Source organism: Bos taurus, chromosome 23 (assembly GCF_002263795.3).
Source record: "Bos taurus isolate L1 Dominette 01449 registration number 42190680 breed Hereford chromosome 23, ARS-UCD2.0, whole genome shotgun sequence".
NCBI lineage: Eukaryota > Metazoa > Chordata > Mammalia > Artiodactyla > Bovidae > Bos > Bos taurus.
Window position 1 is genome coordinate 39,709,282 of NC_037350.1, and position 20,257 is coordinate 39,729,538.

The 20,257-nt window shown below is 43.5% G+C and overlaps 1 protein-coding gene across 9 annotated transcripts in view; it reads left to right on the forward strand.

The window, feature by feature from the left end:
* KIF13A (kinesin family member 13A) overlaps nt 1-19,482 on the forward strand; it is a 202,693-nt gene extending 183,211 nt beyond the window's left edge. For 3 of the 9 annotated variants that reach the window (XM_010818552.4, XM_024983946.2, XM_024983947.2), the window contains 8 exons: nt 583-675; nt 821-973; nt 2,287-2,364; nt 4,569-4,616; nt 5,619-5,724; nt 7,124-7,275; nt 14,407-15,198; nt 17,917-19,482. In XM_010818552.4, the coding sequence (XP_010816854.2) occupies nt 583-675; nt 821-973; nt 2,287-2,364; nt 4,569-4,616; nt 5,619-5,724; nt 7,124-7,275; nt 14,407-15,198; nt 17,917-17,937 (1,443 nt within the window). In that variant the 3' untranslated portion in view covers nt 17,938-19,482. Of the gene's footprint in view, nt 1-582; nt 676-820; nt 974-2,286; nt 2,365-4,568; nt 4,617-5,618; nt 5,725-7,123; nt 7,276-7,787; nt 7,893-8,236; nt 8,279-14,406; nt 15,199-17,916 lie in introns of those variants that run through there. The other 6 variants (XM_059880651.1, XM_059880652.1, XM_010818549.4 and 3 more) reach the window with 4 other exon arrangements.
* The last annotated feature ends 775 nt before the right edge of the window (nt 19,483-20,257 follow it).

The following is a 20,257-nucleotide window of genomic DNA, read 5'->3' on the forward strand; positions in this document are numbered from 1 at the left end:
TGTACAGCGTAAAAATCACTTTCAGGTTTTTTTTTAAACAGTGGTAAAATTTGTTGATAGGCAATGTTAATTATATATCATGATGATGTATAGTATGTTAATGTATAACCTGGGCTTCCCAGGTGGCTCAGTGGTAAAGAATTGGCCTGCCAGTGTAGGAGACACAAAAGACCTGGGGTCCATCCCTGGGTGGGGAAGATCCCCTGGAGTAGGAATTGGTAACCCACTTCAGTATTCTTGCCTAGAGAATCCCATAGACAGAAGAGCCTGGCGGGCTAAAGTCCATGGGGTCGCAAAGAGTCGGACACAACTGAGCGACTAAATACACACACGGTAAAGAGAAGCAACCACAGAAAGCCCTGGCTGGACTGCAGATTCTGTCATCTAATCCCCAGATTTAATAGCTGGATGTTACTTTCCTTCAGGATTGAGGACAAAGATTTTTCCATTCAGTGTTCTTCTGTTTTATTGTGTAGTGTATATGTATCAAAAATATAGTCATTGGTTTTTTTATGTAATTTATATAATACTAAATAGCTTGTATTTTCCACATTGCTTAATTCAACTTTCCTTTTCTACCAGAGTTTCACCCAGAGTTTGAAGAGGAGAATATCACTGAAGAATATATTTTATTCCTGTGGTGTAACCTATGAAATAGTATCCAACATACCAAAGGTAAAAGCACGTATTACTTTTTTGAAATGTCAGAATCTGAGTATTGGAGAAGGAGTTAGGTCTCCAAACTTTTAAACCATTTTCTCACCACAGTTTTGAGAGAAATAATGTTCACCTAACAGTAAGTGTCTGCTTGTCTCCTTAGGCAACAGAGGAGATTGAGGACCGGGAGACGCTGGCTCTCATGGCTGCAAGGAGTGAGAATGAAGGCACGTCGGATGGGGAGACGTACATCGAGAAGTACACGCGGGGCGTGCTGCAGGTGGAGAACATTCTGAGCCTGGAACGACTCCGGCAGGCAAGTAACTGCAGGGTCTGGACGGGAGGGTGAGATCACCAGCAAGTGAAAACTGATGGTGCTAGTTGCTCAGTCCTGTCCAACTCTTTGCAACCCCGTGGACTGTAGCCCACCAGGCTCCTCTGTCCGTGGGATTCTCCAGACAAGAATACTGGAGTGGGTTGCCATGCCCTCCTCCAGGGGACCTTCCCAACCCAGGGATCGAACCCTGGTCTCCTGTATTGCAGGCAGATTCTGTACCATCTGACAGATCACCAGCCTTCACCCCAAATGGATAAAGATGAACTTACTTACCAACACACCTTCTCTCTCAACCCATGAGAGAAGGAAGACTTGAGTAGCCATCTCATTAGACAAAATAGTTACTTTGACAAAAGAGTGACACAAATTCAGATGACTGCATTTTACTGAACCCTCCTAGGGAAGCCCCATTATTTCATCTTCAAGATGGATGATGGGGGGAGTTGCACAGCAATGGGAATGTCCTTTGTGCCGCTGAACTGTGCAGTTAAATGTGGGTAAGATAGTATGTTGTATATTATGTGACTGTACCATAAAGAAATTTAAAAATAAATAAGTAACCCTGCAAGGTAAATGCTGTCATCATTTCCATTTGTAAATGAGAAAATTGAGGCTGACAGCTGTGAGCCACCCCGCCCAAGGGCACCCAGCTAAGAATCGGTACAAAGTCAGATATAAACCCAGGACGCTTGACTCTGAAGTCCACATCCTTAACCACATTCTCTCTCTCTCCCTAGTGTTTGGACCAAGGTTAACCTCTGTGGCAAGATATTGCCAGGTGAAAATAATCCACTAGGTCATGAAACTCCAGAGGAGGTGTCACCCGATAGAGGCAGTAGAAGTTATGAAAAGTGTGCTTTGAGCAAAAAGAGGATCAAGATTGGCATCTCTCAGAAAAATCCTCCTTTAGTGGAAGTCCCACCCAAACTGTGGCAGAGTGAAACACAAGCAGCATGAAAGTTGATTGTAGTTTCACAAGTAACATATATAGTTAGTGGTATTTCATCCGTGTTTCCTCTACGCATCTATATGTAAAGCTACAACATAAAATACCTTTAGTTCATCAGTCTTCCTGGTTTTATTTATGAAAAATATTTTTCATAAATTAAGCAAAAAAAAAAAAAAATTAGTGAAAACAATAAGATTCCAGTTTTGTAAATACAGGGTGGGTAGGGCTGGTAATATAGGCTTGAAATGACATTTATTTCTATACTTTTGAAATCTTTCACAATAAACATATATTCCTTTTGTCATGGGAGGAAGAAAAATCAATGTCATTTTCAAATTTGCAGGCGGTGACGGTCAAAGAAGCACTTTCCACCAAAGCTCGGCACCTACGGCGAAGCCTCAGCACGCCCAACGTTCACAATGTGAGCTCACCCGTGGCGGGGCTGTCGTCCCAGTGACTCATCTCAGGGTTTGGGGTGTGGCGTGTCAGGGGAACCAGGTCAGGGTGTGTCGGCAGGGAGATTTACATTTGGCTCAGGTGTGGGCCTCCCAGGGTGCCAAGCCTGTTCTTCTGTTCTGGAGATGCCCACCAGAGGGCCATTACAAGTAACAGGACTGAGCTTCGTATGTGTGTATGTTGCCCAAAAGCTATTACAGGTAACAGGACTGAGCTTTTAGAGTGTGGTGTGTATGTGTCTGCGTTAGTTGCTCAGTTGTATCCGACTCTTCTGTGACCCCATGGACTGTAGCCCACCAGGCTCCTCTGTCCATGGGAATTCTCTAGGCAAGAATACTGGAGTGGATTGCCATTCCCTCCTGCAGGGGATCTTCCCAAGCCAGGGATCCAACCTGGCTTTTCCACATTTCAGGCAGATTCTTTACCATCCGAACCACCAGGGAAGCCCCAAGCTTTTAGTGGAATCTTGCAAATTTCTCCACATAGAGTGCATGTCCTTGGAAGAAGTTTCTTGGGATGTGCACTAAATGTTGGTTTAAAGATGGTGGGGTCAGAGGTCCCGTGCCAGCGCTTCTGAGTACTGCTCTCCACTGTTCCTGTACCTGCTTCTAGCTGCCCCAGGGATCTCACTGTCGGTGTGATAGGGCGCCAGGCACCTCCATGTAGACCCTCCCGTGGTGCCTGCTGTTCGTGTTGATGACCTTCCTCAACAAATCATTTCAGCGAGGAAACCCAGTTGACAGACACTGTGTCTAGTGGAAGGTGGCACCGTCGTAGGAAGAAAGGACAGAGGAGTGCGTGGACCACTTCAAAGTAGCCTCCTTCTCGAAGCAGCAGAGAGTGAAAGACAGATCCTCTCAAGGAAAACCGATTTGCTTTCCCATTCTCAAGAATTGCCAGATAATGGTTACAAACACGATGAACATTTATTTAATATTTTTTGATCCTGCGTGACGTGTAGGATCTTAGTTTCTTGATGAGTGATTGAACCTGTGCCCTTGCATTGGCAGCGTGGAGTCTTAACCACTGGACCTCCAGGGAAGTCCCCTTGGTGAACATTCATGAAACTTGCCTTACAGTAGTCCGAAAAGCAAATCCCTATAGTCACTTTCAAACAGATCACTTTTTCTGACCACATTTCAGTTCTTTTAATGATGAGACTCATAAAGTTACAAATTGCAGGGGTGGGGGGGACACAGTTTCTAATTAATTTAGGCATCAAAGAAGAGATCATAATGGAAATTAGGATGTATTTAGAACTGAATGATAAAAAAAAAACCAATGATACATATACCAGTACTTGAGGGATGCAGTTAAAGAGGGAGTTCCTTAGCCCTGCTGCTTCTGCTAAGTAGCTTCAGTGATGTCCGACTCTGTGCGACCCCATAGACAGCAGCCCACCTGACTCCTCTGTTCCTGGGGTTCTCCATGCAAGAATATTAGATTGGGTTGCCATTTCCTTCTCCAACGCATGCATGGATGCTAAGTCACTTCAGTCATGTCCGACTCTGTGCAACCCTATGGACAGCAGCCCACCAGGCTCCTCTGTCCATGGGATTCTCTAGGCAAGAACACTGGAGTGGGTTGCCATTTCCTTCTCCATCTTTAGCCCTAATTTTCCTGTTATTTCATTTGTATTGCAGAATGCTAGATGGTAGAAAAAATGAGACCACTATAGCTATTATTAGGGGGTAAAAAAGGAAAACTCATAAATTAAGAAAGACTTATGATGTATATCATCCAGTTGCAGTGGATGGTATGCTTTGATCCTGACTCAGAATTAGCTCTGATAGTGTTTATAGACATTTAACCACTACTGGGATATCTGATACTATTTAGGAATTGCTGAATCTTTTGAGATGCAATAATGGTATTATGGTTTCACAAAGAGAATAGGAATTCCTTATCTTCTAGAGAGTCATAGAGAAATATTTATGGATAAAAAATTTTAAGTTAGAAAAAGAAAATCTGAATACTTTTTAAAAGGTAATGATAAATATTACAGCACAATTATGATAAATTCAAATAAATAAGGAAATAATAAATATTAGGAGAAAGAATGAGGGGAAGGAAAAGGTCATAAAACCTTCAACTGTATGTGTGATATTTTATCTAGTTAGTTATGTTAAATGTATAAACCACACTGATGAAACCATTCATCTCTTACAGGTCTCTTCCAGTCGACCAGACCTTTCTGGCTTTGACGATGATGATAAGGTATGTGCCTGTGGGCATGGCCAGGTTATTAATGGGATCTAAGTCTGGAAATTTAGGTTATCTTGGTGTTTTTTAAATCTCTGAACTTCCCACCTTAACCTGATGCAGATCATTGTCTCCACGTGTCCATTTCCAAGTTCAAGTACTTGATGTGAAATTGCTATGCACTCTGAGGATTACAGTGTTACTTAGCATGATATGTTCCATATCAGGATCATTGCATACATAATCAAATAAATATGTGTTTATGGATCTAACTCTAAATGACTACATCCACCATAGCAAAATCAAAATTATTTCAAATGGGGAAAATTAGGAACTTGAAATTAAGGATATTGTACAGCATTATCTTATTCATATGTAAATTATTATTTTGGGGACTATAGATTCAGAAAATATCAAAACAGATTATGCCTTCAAGCATTTTAAAATCTAGTCCTTAGAGATGACATTTCCTGAGAAGCTGAAGTGAGATTAGCTAAGTGTATATGATAAAAAGGAGGTTTCCCCCTTTAGTATACCAATGTCTTTGCCAGCTTGGAAGTTTTACATATCAAGTATATACAGAGTAACCATACCACCTAATTTGCCTGGGGCAATCCAAGCTTATGCCTGCCACCTAGAAAAATTATCAGTGGAACTGTTTCACTCTCAGGTGTTGTAGGTTGATCTTTAAATTATCTGGTCATCTTGGGTACATAACAGATTTATAAAAGTGGAGCTTTAATGAGCCCTGTAGGGGTCCAAAAGAGGATTTCACTAAATCTGTAGTGATTTTATTAAATCCTGAACAAATAGAATAAACTATCAACATTTCTTCACTTGGTTACGATAGCACTTGTCACATCGTTCAGTACTTTTCTGCATGTTAGATCTATTTTATAATTTAAAAAAAGAAGAGCACATACTGCCATAAAAAGAAATAGGAAAAAACTCCAATCAGGCTTCTTTTCTCATTTTAGAGGAACGTAATTACAGTTAACCCGTGTTTATACCTTGTAGGGTTGGCCAGAGAACCAGTTAGACATGTCTGACTACAGCCCGAGTTACCAGGATGTATCGTGTTATGGAACTTTGCCTAGGGATTCACCTCGAAGGAGTAAAGAAGGTAGTGGTGAGATTTTTTTCTGTGTTACCTGTTTATAATTTCTTAGGAAAGGCGTGGGGCGGGGGGTAAGGTTCTTTTCTAGATGGCTTTAATAAGACAGAAAGCTGAAATTCTAGTTTGCTAGATGATCCAAAAGTGTCTTCTTGAATAGAACATATCCTGCTCACTTATTTGATTTTCTTTTCTTTGTATCCATTATATCATCCAATTAATAATAGGCTCTTTGTGTAGCACTTACAGTTTTCAAGTCACATTTCATGTATCATTTCCTGATTTTGAAATCAGTTTTGAGACACATACAAATCTTATTATTACATTATGGTTAGATTTCATTCTTTACCAAAAGCATATCCACTTCCATCATGGTTTTGTGCTCAAATCAAAGTATGTTTTTAAGAGAATATGTCTCTGACTCCTAAGGAAATTTAAAAAATGATACCAGAAATGAATTTGGTCAGTGACAACATTATTGCCTAAATATGTAATTTCCTAGTGCCCTGAAAGGAATAGCATTCTTAGAATTTGTCAATCTGCTCTATTACCTTACCTACACCTTATATTTTACCTACTATGTTCCTTTGTACCAGTGAATTGAAGAGAAAAATATAGAAGGAGAAGTAGAGGCCCCCAAAAGTAAAAACTGAGTAAAAGCAAGAAACGAGGATTTGTCCTTCCTTAGTCATATGGGGCAAGGTGGCTTGAGGGAACAGTGGCTTGCGAGAGAACTTTAAAGTATTCAGTCACTGAGTTAAGATTGAGCCTCTCCTTGCCTTATGCAGGGACAGAAACCAAAAGATGCCAAGATCTTAAAATCCAGCTGTGAAAATGAGATATGTAGAAAATAAGCCAGTAAATCAGAAAGTGCCAAAATGCATTTACAGATAATACGGGCTCTGAGAATTCAGAGAAATAGAAAATCAGCGTGAGTTGAAATTGGTCTGTGAAGTGATGCTCAAGCTGGATCTTGACAAGAAGGTAGAAAATTTGGTTTCTGATTTTTTTGCTGCTGTCCAGGCCTATGACGATTCTTTTTAACTTTGTAGATACATCTCCATTCTTGCCGACCTGTTTTAATGCTTGACCAAATATAGCCATCACTCGGTATCTGAGGGCCACTGGTTCCCGGAGCCCCTGCATACAAGTCCCATAGTCAGTCCTCCGTAATCCTTGGAGGCAAAACCCTGAGGCTGTTGAGGGCCGACTGTACATTTAATGAAAAAAAAATCCATGTGTGAGTGGACCCAAGCAGTTCAGACCCGCGATGTTCAAGGTCAACTGCATTCACACATTAATTCTTTTGTTCCGCCAGATATTCCTTCTGGCTCCGTCCCTGCCTCGCTCCCTGTGGGTTGGTTAAAGTGCTCTGTGCCTGTAAACCCGTGCCTTTTGTCTTCCCCAGGTTGTACATCAGAGAATCCTCATGCCTTAACAGTCAGCCCTTTCAAAGCATTCTCTCCTCAGCCACCAAAGTTTTTCAAGCCCCTAATGCCTGTAAAAGAGGAGCATAAGAAAAGGATAGCGCTTGAAGCAAGGCCTCTTCTAAGCCAGGAGGTAAATGCTTGACTTGTCTATACCGTGTACAATAGAATGGACACGCTGTGCCCTGCAGAAGTAACGCTTTGCATTAACACAGTCAGATGCCACAGGTTGGCATGTATGGGTTATCGCTCCATGGATCCTGTTCAGGAATAAATAACCTCTTTCTCAAGCACACAGGGTCATGGTAGAATTTCTTGTTTGTTGTTATTGCTATTATTTTCCTTGTGCTTATAGCTTTTTTCAGAGTATTTCAAATGAGAAAGAGGTGTTCCCTCGGTGTTTTGCCTATAGAAAAGGCTTTTTTTTTAATGTGATAAATCCAGTTACACTGTTTGCATAGAATCTGTGTAGTCTTGGGAGATTTCATCAGTAGCTGACCTCAAGCCTGCAGAGCTGTTGGCTGCACTACTCACACGTAATACAAGGGTTTGCGTTGCTTTTCTAACATGCACGTACGTACTTAAGGTGTATCTCGGCCATCGCCGTCTCCTGTGTGATGCATCTGTGTGTCTTAACCTTTGCAGAGCATGTCTCCATCTCAGGCACATAATCCTGGCTGCATTGTGCCCTCGGGAAGCAATGGCAGCAGCATGCCAGTAGAACTCAATAGCAAACGTGAGAAGAAGATTGTAAGTCCTGGAACCATTTCTGTCCTATTGCCTGGTGGTGGGTTTAAGGCCCTTTCACAGACAATCATCCAAATACTTTAGAAGAAATTAAGAGATGTATTGAGTCTTGGCTTTTTTTTTTTTTCTTCTTCTTACACATGTGACCATCAGTAATGAAATTTTGCATGAATGTGGCCGTGACCTGTGATTTTTCTGTGTTCCATTTACTGATTTATTATTATTTTGCTTAGTATAAATTTGCTTAGAAAGAAAAAGGCACCTTTAATGATTCTAGTCTTTCAAATGTGTAACAATAACTTGAACTAATATTGAATCTTTCTAATGAGCCTGTACACGTTGCCCAGATTCTGAAGTTAATCTACCTTGAGGAATTGCACTTACTTGGAGTAAGTAATCGTGCATTTAGGTGTGGGTGTGTGGTAGCTTTTCTTGTGTTGCCTGATGCTGTTGCCAAGATTATCCTGTAGTTTGTAGCTGCTCCGCCATCCATCGCTGGCCATCCCCATCATCTGGACCTCTCAGGTAGCCTCTTTACCTTTGCTGGCAAAATAGATTCCAGCTCTGTTGGTGTCAGTCTTGCTTTCAGGATGGCGTCTCTGTTTTTACCACGGGTAGGTTGAAACTCTACCTGAAAAACCTCATTCCCTAGCGCTCGGTTTTCACATTTCAAATTTGAGAAATGTTTTTTTAAAACACTACATACGAGGCACTGGAGATCATAAACGCTACCTTAATTTAAAAACGGAAGTGTATGTTCTGGGGCCTGGGGAGAATTCTCAGATTCTGTGTCTCAGCTTTCATTCTCCTGTGGTTTCCCAGGCTTTGAAAACGGGAGGCAGCTTGGAGCAGGAGGGGTCTGCTTGCTGCTCTCATCTGCATGTGATCGGCTCTGCAGGGTGGGCCCTGGCCTTCCCTGGCTATGCCATGTCAGATTCATTCCAGAGTGTCATCAGCGTGGGGTCTTTTGTTTGAACCTCTAGATTCTAGAAAATGCTGCTGATGCACATGGTGTGATGGTAACTAGAACCTCCCCCTGGATGTGCAGCAAGCCAGGCTCCTGCATGCTTGGAGCGCTCGGGGATCATGAGAAATGAGCTGCTCATTCCGCATGTCCATTGAGGAAAGAAGAAAAGGCACCATTGTCCCATTCCATCTCTCTCTCTCTTCCCCTCCCTAATCCCTGCTGGAGAAGAGCATGCACGCCGACAGCTGCTCCTTGTCTCCCCTGATGTTAGTGAGCTCTCCAGTCACGCACTTGACTTCCCCCTGCTTAATTGATAAGGGCTGCAGCATGGGCCAAGGAGAAGGCAATGGCACCCCACTCCAGCACTCTTGCCTGGAAAATCCCATGGGCGGAGGAGCCTGGTAGGCCGTAGTCCATGGGATCGCTAAGAGTCGGACACGACTGAATGACTTCACTTTGACTTTTCACTTTCATGCACTGGAGAAGGAAATGGCAACCCACTCCAGTGTTCTTGCCTGGAGAATCCCAGGGACGGGGGAGCCTGGTGGGCTGCTGTCTATGGGGTTGCACAGAGTCGGACACGACTGAAGCAACTTAGCAGCAGCAGTAGCAGCATGGGCCAAAGAGTGTGTGTGTGTGTGTGTGCTTAGTCACTCAGTTGTGTCTGACTCTTTGCAATGCCATAGACTGTAACCCAACAGGTTTCTCTGCCCATGGGATTCTCCAGGCAAGAATACTGCAGCAGGTTGCCATTTCCTTCTCCAGGGGATGTTCCCGACCGAGGGATCAAACCTGCATCTCCTGCATTGGCAGGTGGATTCTTTACCACTGTGCCACCTGGGAGGGCCCAGGTTAAAGGAACCAGGGTCTAATTTTGTTACTCCTTCAGTTCTCTGGCTGGCTGACTATCTGTTTGTTGACATGGCACCCATCTGTATGGTGCATGGGTACTATGTTGTAACCTATTTGAACCATACGTTTTGGTAGAACACACCATCAAGAAATTGCTGGATGGCCCTTCCGGGCTGCCCTGCAGATAGTCTCACAGTTCACAATTTGCTTCGTAGTTATTTTCTTCACTTTCCTTTTATTATTTTAAAATAAAACCCATCTCAGAACTGTTAGCTAACAGAGAGTAGGATAGAACCAGATTTTCTTGATCCAAGAAGTTCTGATCAGCAGTTAGATTCTCTGTGATCAGACACACCATGAAACCTACTAATCAGGGTTCAGTGGAGCCATTTTTCTTGCTGGGGTCTTACTTGAGAGACTTGCATGTACTTTCTTAGAAATCTGGCTCACCACACACTTTTCATCTCTGAAACTATTGAACCGTTTAATTTATTTCAGATAGCAGCTCTTCCGGGGTGTTTCAGTAGATTTTAAGGGTACTACTTGCTTTCTTTGGGAAGCTTTCATTTTATTTCTCCTCTTATCAGTGGATATAAACTGCTTCCTTCCTGAGTTCCTATTTACTTTCTTTCCTTTTCCACTGTTGGAAAAGTAGAGAGCAAATCAGTGGTTCATTCTGATCAAAGGAGTTTGAAATCATGTTTGAGAAGCAACGTCAGGACATTGTTCCTTTTATTTTTCAGCCCATCCAATTACCAAAGTAACCTTTCCTTTCACATAAAATACAGTAAATATAGCCGTGCTTGATTCTTCAAGCAATGTTTTGTTGTCTCATCAGCCTGGGAAGATAGACACATGCACTCTGTGTCTTCCATGACTAAGATAAAGTAACAGTGGGCCTTGGCAGTCTCTGTTTTAAAGTCACGAAGCAGACAGAAGAGCACAAAGTCAACTCTCCCTCTCCTGGGTCCTGCACAGACAGTGTATGGCTTTGGTCTCTCCTCTTACAGAGGAAGAAACGCGAGACTTGTTGAGTGATTCGCCCAAGGTCTCACAGGAAACGAGAACATGTGAACAAAAGCCCCGTCCATCATTAGAATGGGGCTGACCCCAGTGACTCCCGGGGCTCCCGTCACAGGGCAGTTTCATCGCCCTGCTGCTGCTGTTTCTTCAAAGGGTCCACCCTTCCTTTAGTACCATGGACAGAAGTACTAGGGCCCCTTGGTGGATGGAGTCTTTCTGAAAACAGAGACCATCTCTCTGATGGATATCCGATGAGAATGGGAGTGAAAATGACTTTAATCAGGGAAGGTCCTTACAGAAGGTCCCTGCTTTGATGTGAGTTTTGATCCCTCCTTAAAATCAAGGTGTTTTGTCTAGAGGTAAATATCAGCTGCACAAACTGAATCTCAAAAAATCAAATCACGAACATTGTAGCCATAGAGAAGTGTCCTACTTTTAGGATGAGTTTTCACTCTGTCCTCAGGACATAGTAGGGAGGTGCTTAGTTTAGTCTCCTTTAAGGCAAAATGATAAATAATATATCTGGCATAAAATGTTTCTAATATGTAAAATGGATAAGCAACAAAGTCCTACTATATAGCACAGGGAATATATTCAGTACCTTGTGATAACCTATCATAGAAAAGAATATAAAAAAGAATGTGTGTGTATATATATATATGTGTGTATGTATGTATGTATAACCGATTCACTCTGTTGTACAACAGAAACTACAACATTGTAAATCAACTATGAAAGTGAAAGTGAGGTCGCTCAGTCGTGTCCGACTCTTTGCAACCCTGTGGATTGTAGCCTACCAGGCTTCTCTGTCCGTGGGATTCTCCAGGCAAGAATACTGGAGTGGGTTACCATTTTCTTCTCCAGGGGATCTTCCCGACCCAGGGATCGAACCCCGGCCTCCTGCATTGGAGGCAGATGCTTTAACCTCTGAGCCACCAGGGAAGCCCAAAATCAACTATGCTTCCATTTAAAATTTAATAAAATATGCAGAGTGAAGAGATACTGCCAAAAAAAAGTCTGTCTAACCCAATTCCTTTAAAATGCAGTTTAAGCCACTTATGTCCTCTTTTCTCCTTGGAAGCCATAACTTCATAAACTTTCCGTCTCCTTTTACATGTTGAAAATTATTAATCTCTACTCACTTGTATTTTTTCTGGAACTAGGTGTTCCTATTCCTTTAGCCTTTCTCTTTAGGTCACTCCCCAACTCCCAACCCCACCCCCAGTGCCTAACTTTGTCCTGATCCCTGTTTGTTTTTGTAGACCCTTCAGTCTTACTAAGGTTGTTCTAAATCGTTTATCTTTCTGATTTTAATATATGTATACCTACTTCCACACATTAAATTTGTGATTGAATATTTCACTCAGCAAAGTTATATTTTAGGTTGACCTTTCCTCATCGTTCAGAAGAAATAGCTTCAAGCATAAAAAGGGACCCAGATTATTTAATTCTCATCTTCAAATTTGGTTTTCATTGCAACAACTAACTTTTTAGTAATCAATTGCATCATGTACTCTTGGGCTTGGGGATTACACTTCTTTGCCAGCTTCAATTAGAAGGAATTATAAGAGAAACAAACACTTGAAATCCAATTTGGAATCTGAACAAGTTTAGTAGTGTGTGAGCTCAGTTGCTCAGTCATGTCCGACTCTTTGTGGCCCCATGGACTGTAGCCCTCCAGGCTCCTCTGTCCGTGGGATTTTCCAGGCAAGAATACTGGAGTGAGTTGCCATTTCCTACCCCAGAAGATCTTCCCAACACAGCAATAGAACCCTCATCCCTTGTGTCTCCTGCATTGACAGGCAGATTCTTTACCACTGAGCCATCTGGGAATCAAGTCAAGTAGAGAATCTAGAAAATAGAGCGAAAGGTACAGATTCAGACAGTTCTGTCCAATTTGTGCCCTTTTTTACAAACGTTTCCCCCTAGCCCCCAGGGACAGAACGCTCTACCCCACCCCCCATTGAAACAGTGCTGTTAATACTCAATTAAAATGTAGTTAAAAATAAGATAGCAAGGTTAGTATTGCCAAAAATTTGGTTTGCTAATTTCTGGAATTTTATCACTGATACGTAATAGTCACCTCTGATTAACAGCCAAGGAATGAAGACTAGTGATACTTTTAAATCATTTATATTCAGGCTGTTTTAAAATCTAAGAAGCATTAAAACACAGTAAGCTATTTTTTAGGTATTTAGCATCTTGTGAGATAGGGAATGTTGCTGTGAAATTCAGTGGATGAAATTTATGTTCATTTGTGAATTCCATCTGCCGTATCTGTGGAGTGTGTTCTTCCTCCCCTCCCCATCCTTCTCTCTCCCCAACCTCTTCGCTCTCTTGAAATGAATAAGGGTAATGTTTTCAGGTCTTTACAGTCACCCTGTTGTTATACTGAGTGGAATGTCATCCACCCAGCAGTGTCCAGGGGCGTCCTAAGAGCAAGGGCCCACTGCTGTAACTCCCCAAGGGCAGGGGCCATACCTGTCTTCGCTCAGCATTGGTATTCCTGGTTCTTAGGACAACAACTGGCACAGAGAGGATGCTTAATGAATATTTGTTGAACGAAAGTCACATTTTAGAAGAGAAAAGGAATACTTGCTGTGTCACCAGATGTTTATAAGGTTAGTTAGAAATGACTAAATAGTAATAGACAAAAGGAGAAGATGGCGACAGAGGAGGAGATGGTTAGATGGCATCACTGACTCAATGGATGTGAACTTGAGCAAACTCTGGGAGATAGTAGAGGAGAGGGAAGCCTGACATGCTGCATGCAGTCCATGGGGTCGCAAAGAGTTGGACACGACTTAGCGACTGAACAACAATGAGATAGGAATATTATTTTTTATTTGAAAAGTGTTCTACATTGTTTTCCACCTAATATAAAAGAATCGTTCACTTGGGAAGAGAGACTGGAAGTTGATAATACCTACTCTTGCGTATTTACCAACCTTTATGAACAGAATCCTAAAGCTGTTTGACAAAGGAGATTTTCATATAATTCTTACTGTCTTCCTCATCTTGTAGTCAAAGGCTCTATCCCTGCTTCTCAAAAACCCTGGAAAACAGTCACTGTCAGATTTAGTATTTTATAGACTTACGGTGTTTGGTGGTATACTGAGAATGGCTGTTGAAATTGTGTTCTTTGCCCTTTTGCTATCGTGGGGGTCTTTATTTCCTGCTTTTCCTTCTCATAATATAGCCTAGAAACCATTTGCAAATCATCTTATTTTTCTGTATGTTGTTCCCCAAGGTGAGGATTGTAAGAATAAAACAGCAGCTCTTCCCTGCCTCTGGCAGTCCCTCTGCTCATTTAATTAGAAAAGGGAAAACCTCCAACTGGAAACTAATCATGAGAAGCTAATCAGAAGTCCACTGCACTTCCTTCCATCCTTGCCCTTAAAGCAGGAAAGGTTTCTAATTATCAGCATTGAGTGAGCACCAAAGAAATAAATCTCCTTCATCCTGAATGGTAAGAGTTTCATGCTCATAGATCTCTGAGGATAAGGTACCTGTGTCCACAAATAGGTGATGGGATTTAACCAAACTCAGGAAGGAAAAAGAAAAAATCCTAAACCTGTGAAGGCAAGTGTCTTTAACACTAAAGTATTTAAAACTTGTCTCAACCATCCAGTCGCTATAAGGAGCTCATGGCTGACTTTTGGTTTGTTTTTATAGGACTCTGAGGAGGAGGAAAATGATCTAGAAGGTCTCAGCCGGAAGCTGATAAGTTCACAGCCTTATGTACCTGTGGAGTTCGCTGACTTCAGCGTTTACAATGCCAGCTTGGAGAACAGAGAGTGGTTTTCTTCTAAAGGCGATCTGACGAACTCAAAGGTCCTAGAGAAGGAGGTGTCCCGCAGCCCCACCACCAGCAGCATCACCAGCGGCTACTTTTCCCACAGTGCCTCCAACGCCACCCTGTCCGACATGGTGGTCCCTTCCAGTGACAGCTCAGATCAGTTGGCCCTTCCAACGAAGGACACAGATTCCAGCGAGCATCCCGGACCGTCCCTTGGGCAGGATTTCAGACCATCTTCAAACAAAGAGTTGACAGAACTAGAAAGAGGCTTGGGAAAGGATAAGATGACCGTGGTGCCACTCAAGGAAAACAGTGCCTTAGCCAAAGGGAGCCCATTGTCCCCCAGTATCCCGGAGAAAAACTCCAGAACCCTCTGTAGGACCAGCTCGTGTTCAGAGCAGGATGCCTGCTCCAGCAAAAACGGCCAGCCGGCCAGGGAATTCTGCCCCAGGGAGGTGACCGTGGAACACACCACAAACATCCTCGAGGATCACTCTTTCACAGAGTTTATGGGTGTGTCAGATGGGAAAGATTTTGATGGTTTGACGGATTCTTCTGCTGGAGAACTTTCAAGTAGGAGGAACCTACCAAATACAGCGGACAGTAGGAGTTTCTCACATGGGCCACAGGACCCTGGCCAGCTGTGTTCCTCGGCAGAGAATGACCAGGTGATAAATTCCAGGGGTGGTCCTTTGGGTTTGGTGGTATCAGTGATGACCGCTAACTATGCCCCAACCCCCAGAGGCCCTTCCTCACAGTGACTTAATAGGAGAGATTCATCCAGGTGTTTCTGACAGGGTAGATGAGCCCTCTTGGACCATGCTTACATGCTGCCCAGCTAGCTGGCTATGGGGGAACAAGTCTGTAAGTCTACTTTCTTAGTTTCAGAGAAGAACTATGACTTACATAGGACCCATGGCTTTTTTACCTGGCATATAGGTTCCTGTTGAATTAAGCATTCACATGGATAAGGATTGATCTCATATTCATTCCCTGAGATGTTTAATTCCTGGCTATCTCAAAGGATTCTGATATGAAATATGGTAGATTTCATCAAACCAGTGATTTCTTTTATTAGGTACACTTTTTTTTTTTTTTGCTAAACCGTGAGACATGTGGTATCTTAGTTTCCCAACCAGGGATCGAACCCACGCCCCCTGCACTGGAAGTACAGAGTCTTAAACCACTGGACTGCCAGGGAAGTCCCAAGATACACCATTATTTTATGTATCATTAAGAAAAAAAATACTTCCAATTAAAATCATATCAGGAGTTTCAGAGTTATAAAGCGCAGGCAGGGGGAAGGTATGCCTCACAGATTTGATAGAATATAGACATTTGGTGCCCATTGGATAAGAAATGCGTTGGAGAAACAGAGATGGGTTCCCTGAGAAATTAAAGTTTGGGCTTTGGAAGTTACCCAGGCTGGTTTTAATAGTGGAACAAAAAAATGGGGTCTTGCTAATATTCCCAAGGAAACCAGTGAATTACGCAAATAAGAGGTGATGTGCTTCTGAGGACTATCATTTTGGTCCCAGACCCCAGCCACAGCTGTGTAAAGGGTATGGGAGCACCAGGCTTAACAAAGCAAAGAGCTGACAGAACTACAATGGCGCTGGTGAAGGCAAAGATGATCGGGATGCCCTTCAGTCTCTCTGTTTTGTGGAGGAAGCAAAACAACCCAGTTTGGTGCTATTCCCTGCCCCCCCGCCAAGTTTTCCGAATTAGCCCTTAAAATTTCAGTATGTGGTCAAATATATAGCGTATTCATAAATAAACTGCAAATACCCAAGAGTGCTCTCTTTTACAACTCAAAAAAGACTTCTTTGCCCAACATAAGCATAAAGTCACTCATTACTTTTCTAACAAGGTAAACATTCATTTGTTTCAAAGTCTTCAGCTTCCTTTTACACTGAAAGCAGAATCTGCTTTGCTGGTACATCAGCTTTTCAGTCCTTTTTCCAAGAAGTCCAGGAAGAATGTGGTCCGGGGGTTAATTTTTCAGTCTGGAACAGTGCTTCTCAAACCTAAATGCACAATAGACCCACTGGGGGTTGTAGGGAAAAGATACTTCTTAAAAATACAGATTCCCAGGGTCTTCCCTGGTGGCTCCGTTGGTAAAGAATCTGCCTGCAATGCAGGAGACCCAGGTTCAATCCCTGGGTCGGGAAGATCCTCCGGAGAAGAGAATGGCAACCCACTCTAGTATCCTTGCCTGGAGAGTTCCATGGACAGAGGAGCCGGGCAGGCTACCGTCCACGGGATTACAGAGAGTTGGACGTGACTGTGCGACTAAGTATTCCCTGGTGACTTAGTGGTAGAGAGTCCACCTGCCAGTGCAGGGGTCACGGGTTTGATTCCTGGCCCGGAAAGATGCCACATGCCGCGGGGCAGCTAAGCTCGTGTGTCACAACTATTGAGCCTGTGCTCTAGAGCCCAGGAGCCAAGAGCGCTGCAGCCCAAGTGTGCTAGAGCCTGTGCTCTGCGAGGAGAGAAGCCACCACCACGGGAAGCCCAGACGCCACGACTGGAGGGTGACTCTCACCTGCGGCAACTCGGGAAAAGCCCACACAGCAACGGAGACCCAGCACAGCCAAAAATAAACGTGTGAATAAAATTATAACAGCAGCAAAAAAAAACAAATACAGATTCCCATTTGTGGCTGCCCTGCACACCTCAGATTGTGCTTCAGTACCAGGTTGGGGGAGGGATAAGCTTTTCACAAACCCTCTGCTGGAGGAAAATGGGGTAGGCTGTCTGAGGGCCGCACTGTTTGAGGCATGGCCCAGAGAAGACGGAAGGGGACTGCACCCCTCTCACCCCCCATTTCTTGTTTTGTTGCCTCGATTATTTAGAAGCCAGTAATGGGAGCAGTGCCTGAATTCTGCTCCAGAATAGCGTGTCCCTGTCAAAGGTCCCCTGTCAAAGGTCTTGGTTTAAAAGTGAAATTTACAAAAATAGTTATTGCATCAGGGTACTGTTGGAACTATGGTGAGTTTTATCTTTTTTTTAATTGCTTTAGTACTTTCATTATTTTGGTTTTAATCAGTTGTTTCTCATTAAAACACAGTTTTAACTGTGTTAAAACCTGAGGACTGTTGAAGTCCTCAGGTTGACTTTTGTGCTCACCCTGGTCTGACTTCAAGTGTGGACCCAGGAGTGACGTGTTTTTCACTCTCACTTTGGGTCTTGCGGTCATTACTTTTCCTAGAAGTTTCACCTTGGAGCTTGAGTCTTCTGGTACAGTGTAAGCTCCAGAACTGGATTCCACAGTAAACTGGATCCTGTGGTTTCCTCTAGGAAGAGCCCCTCATGGGGGGTGGTCCCCGTGGGTGGGGAGGGCAGGTGGGGACGGGAGCTTGCACTCACCCGCCTTTGCGTTCCAGGGGAGCGGCACTGCTCGGTGAGAGGCAGTGAGCACTTCCTCCGAAGGCCACAGCATCTCTGCTCCGGTCGCCTCCCAGAGCACCAGCCCATCTATCAAGCACGCTGCAGCTCAGCCGGACCTCACACCAGCACAGAGAAGCCGCGGCTTCCGGGGCCACCTCCTCCCCTCTCCCCTCCCGAGCCGGGAGAAGCGGCACTTGGTCACTCGGGCGACTCGGCAGCCTCTGCTTCCTTCCAGAGAACCGAAAATCCTGGCTTCACAAAGTGACAGTATTTTTGTTTGCACTCACTACACACCCCCACGGTGTAGAAACCTCCACAGAGTCAACCAGACTTTATTCTTGTACAATTTTAATCAGTTCTTACTGTAGAATCTGGAGTCAATGCTCTAATTTTTTTTTTATAAATAATATATATTATGTATATGAAATGTATATCTATAGTATGTCTGGAGAGACAGGACTACACACTGAAATGGATAAAAGTAGTTTGTAGAAAATCGTAAGGTACTGGACTTTCTTACAAAGCAGCTCGGGCGATCTCTCAGAACACAAGCAGATGAAAGAGATGGTCTTGCCTGAGAATGAGGTTGCAAATCCCTCTCTGCAGCAGGGGTTACAGAATGCCGTTCTTTATAACCAAAGAACTTAGCTAAGACTGAATGTTTTTGCTGTCCACTCTTGTTTTATGTGTACATACGTGTTTGACTGCAAGTTCGGTGCCATATGCCCTGTGGCTCCCAGGCCACGTGCTGCCGTTCTCTGTCGTGTTTCCTAAGCACACTGAAAAATCTCACGGCTCCGTTCTTTGGTCTTCCACCTGGTCCGCCGCCTGCTGACTTGATGTGGTCCGGGAACCATTGACAGTGACTGGGGCTCTGATCCCAGTCTTCCCTGTCCCTCAGCCCAGCCAGGCAGGTGGGATGCAGACAGCAGTATTACAGAAAACACAGGGACAAACCAAGAGTGGGGTTGGGGGGGTTTTCGTCTCTTTGTGGTTTTGTTTGGGGTTGGTAGGTTTTTGTTGTGGTGTGGTTCTGCCGTAGTTTTATTTCATTTCTGGAAGACGCTAAAGGGATGACAGGAGCTGTGAAGTCCACAGGTGCCCGCTTCACAGTGTTCGCAGGAGATGGTTGAAGACAGATGGCCCTGCTGTGTGTCTTCATCGGTAAAATTCTTTTACCGGTGGAGACTCTGAAGAATTATGTGTGTGGAAGTTTTTACAAAAGTACTCTCTGTACCTATTGTGTAGATGCTTGTACAGTTGGTCCAGATGTACAGCAATAAATGTGTCGTGGGAGCGAGCGAGGGCGTACAGCCTGCTGTACCTTTTCCCTTGAAGTTCGTAGCATCCGTGAATGAGTAAGATATTGGAGATTTTAATGCGAAGCTGCTGTTCATGATTTTTGTGTATAGTGAGCTGACTGTAGTATTTTCCTATTGACTGTTTAAAAAGAGAAAGACTGTAATTTATATCCCCTTTCAACTTTATTGTATTTAATTGGTACAGATTGTGTGTGCGTGTGTGTGTTTTAGAATACAGACTGTCTAATTCTGATTTTAAAACATCCATTGTTTGTCTTTAATAACACTGCCACTAGTTTCAGATCAATTTTCCAAATTTGTTTGTATGCAAGTCCCTGTGGCTTAAATAATAGTAACAGCAAACATTCATTGAGGGTTTACTATGTACTAGGCACTATTCCCACCTTTTGATGTTTATCTTGCTTAATCCTCACAGCAGCGGATGCCATGGGTTCTGCTGTTATTAAGTGTTGGACGAAAGGAAAACAGAAGTACAACGATTGGTGACAGGGGCAAGTGGCAAAGCCAGGAATCAACCCACGCTTCCAGCAGCATCTCCTGGTGCTCTGTCTGATGATGTGGCGTTGAGGGACAAGCCTCCGAAGGGAGGAGAGAGCAGGAGGGCTGTGGCGAGAGTCCCAGGTCGGAACTGACCAACATTAGTAAGGAGCCACTGTGGCAGACAGGCCAAGGTGGGTTACACGAGGTCCCGACGCTCCAGCACTTCTTTAGAGAAAGGAGCAGGGCCTGCCGCCCTGGAAAGCAGTTATCTAAAAATGGTTTTCCAGAATCCTTTCAGAAAAACTTCCATTCACAAGAGCCTTTCTGATGTGATCAGGAACTAGTTCTAGCCTGTTCTGGACAGAGCATGACTTTTGTAGATTTCCAGAAGAAAGTAGATGGGGAAGAAAATTCAAATTATTTTCATTTTATAGAATGGGAGTTGGGGGAGGGAAGCAGCTGTTTAATGTTTAAATCATGACAACCACAAATACAGTTTAAGACAAAAGAAGCAAATTGTCACAACTGCCTTTAC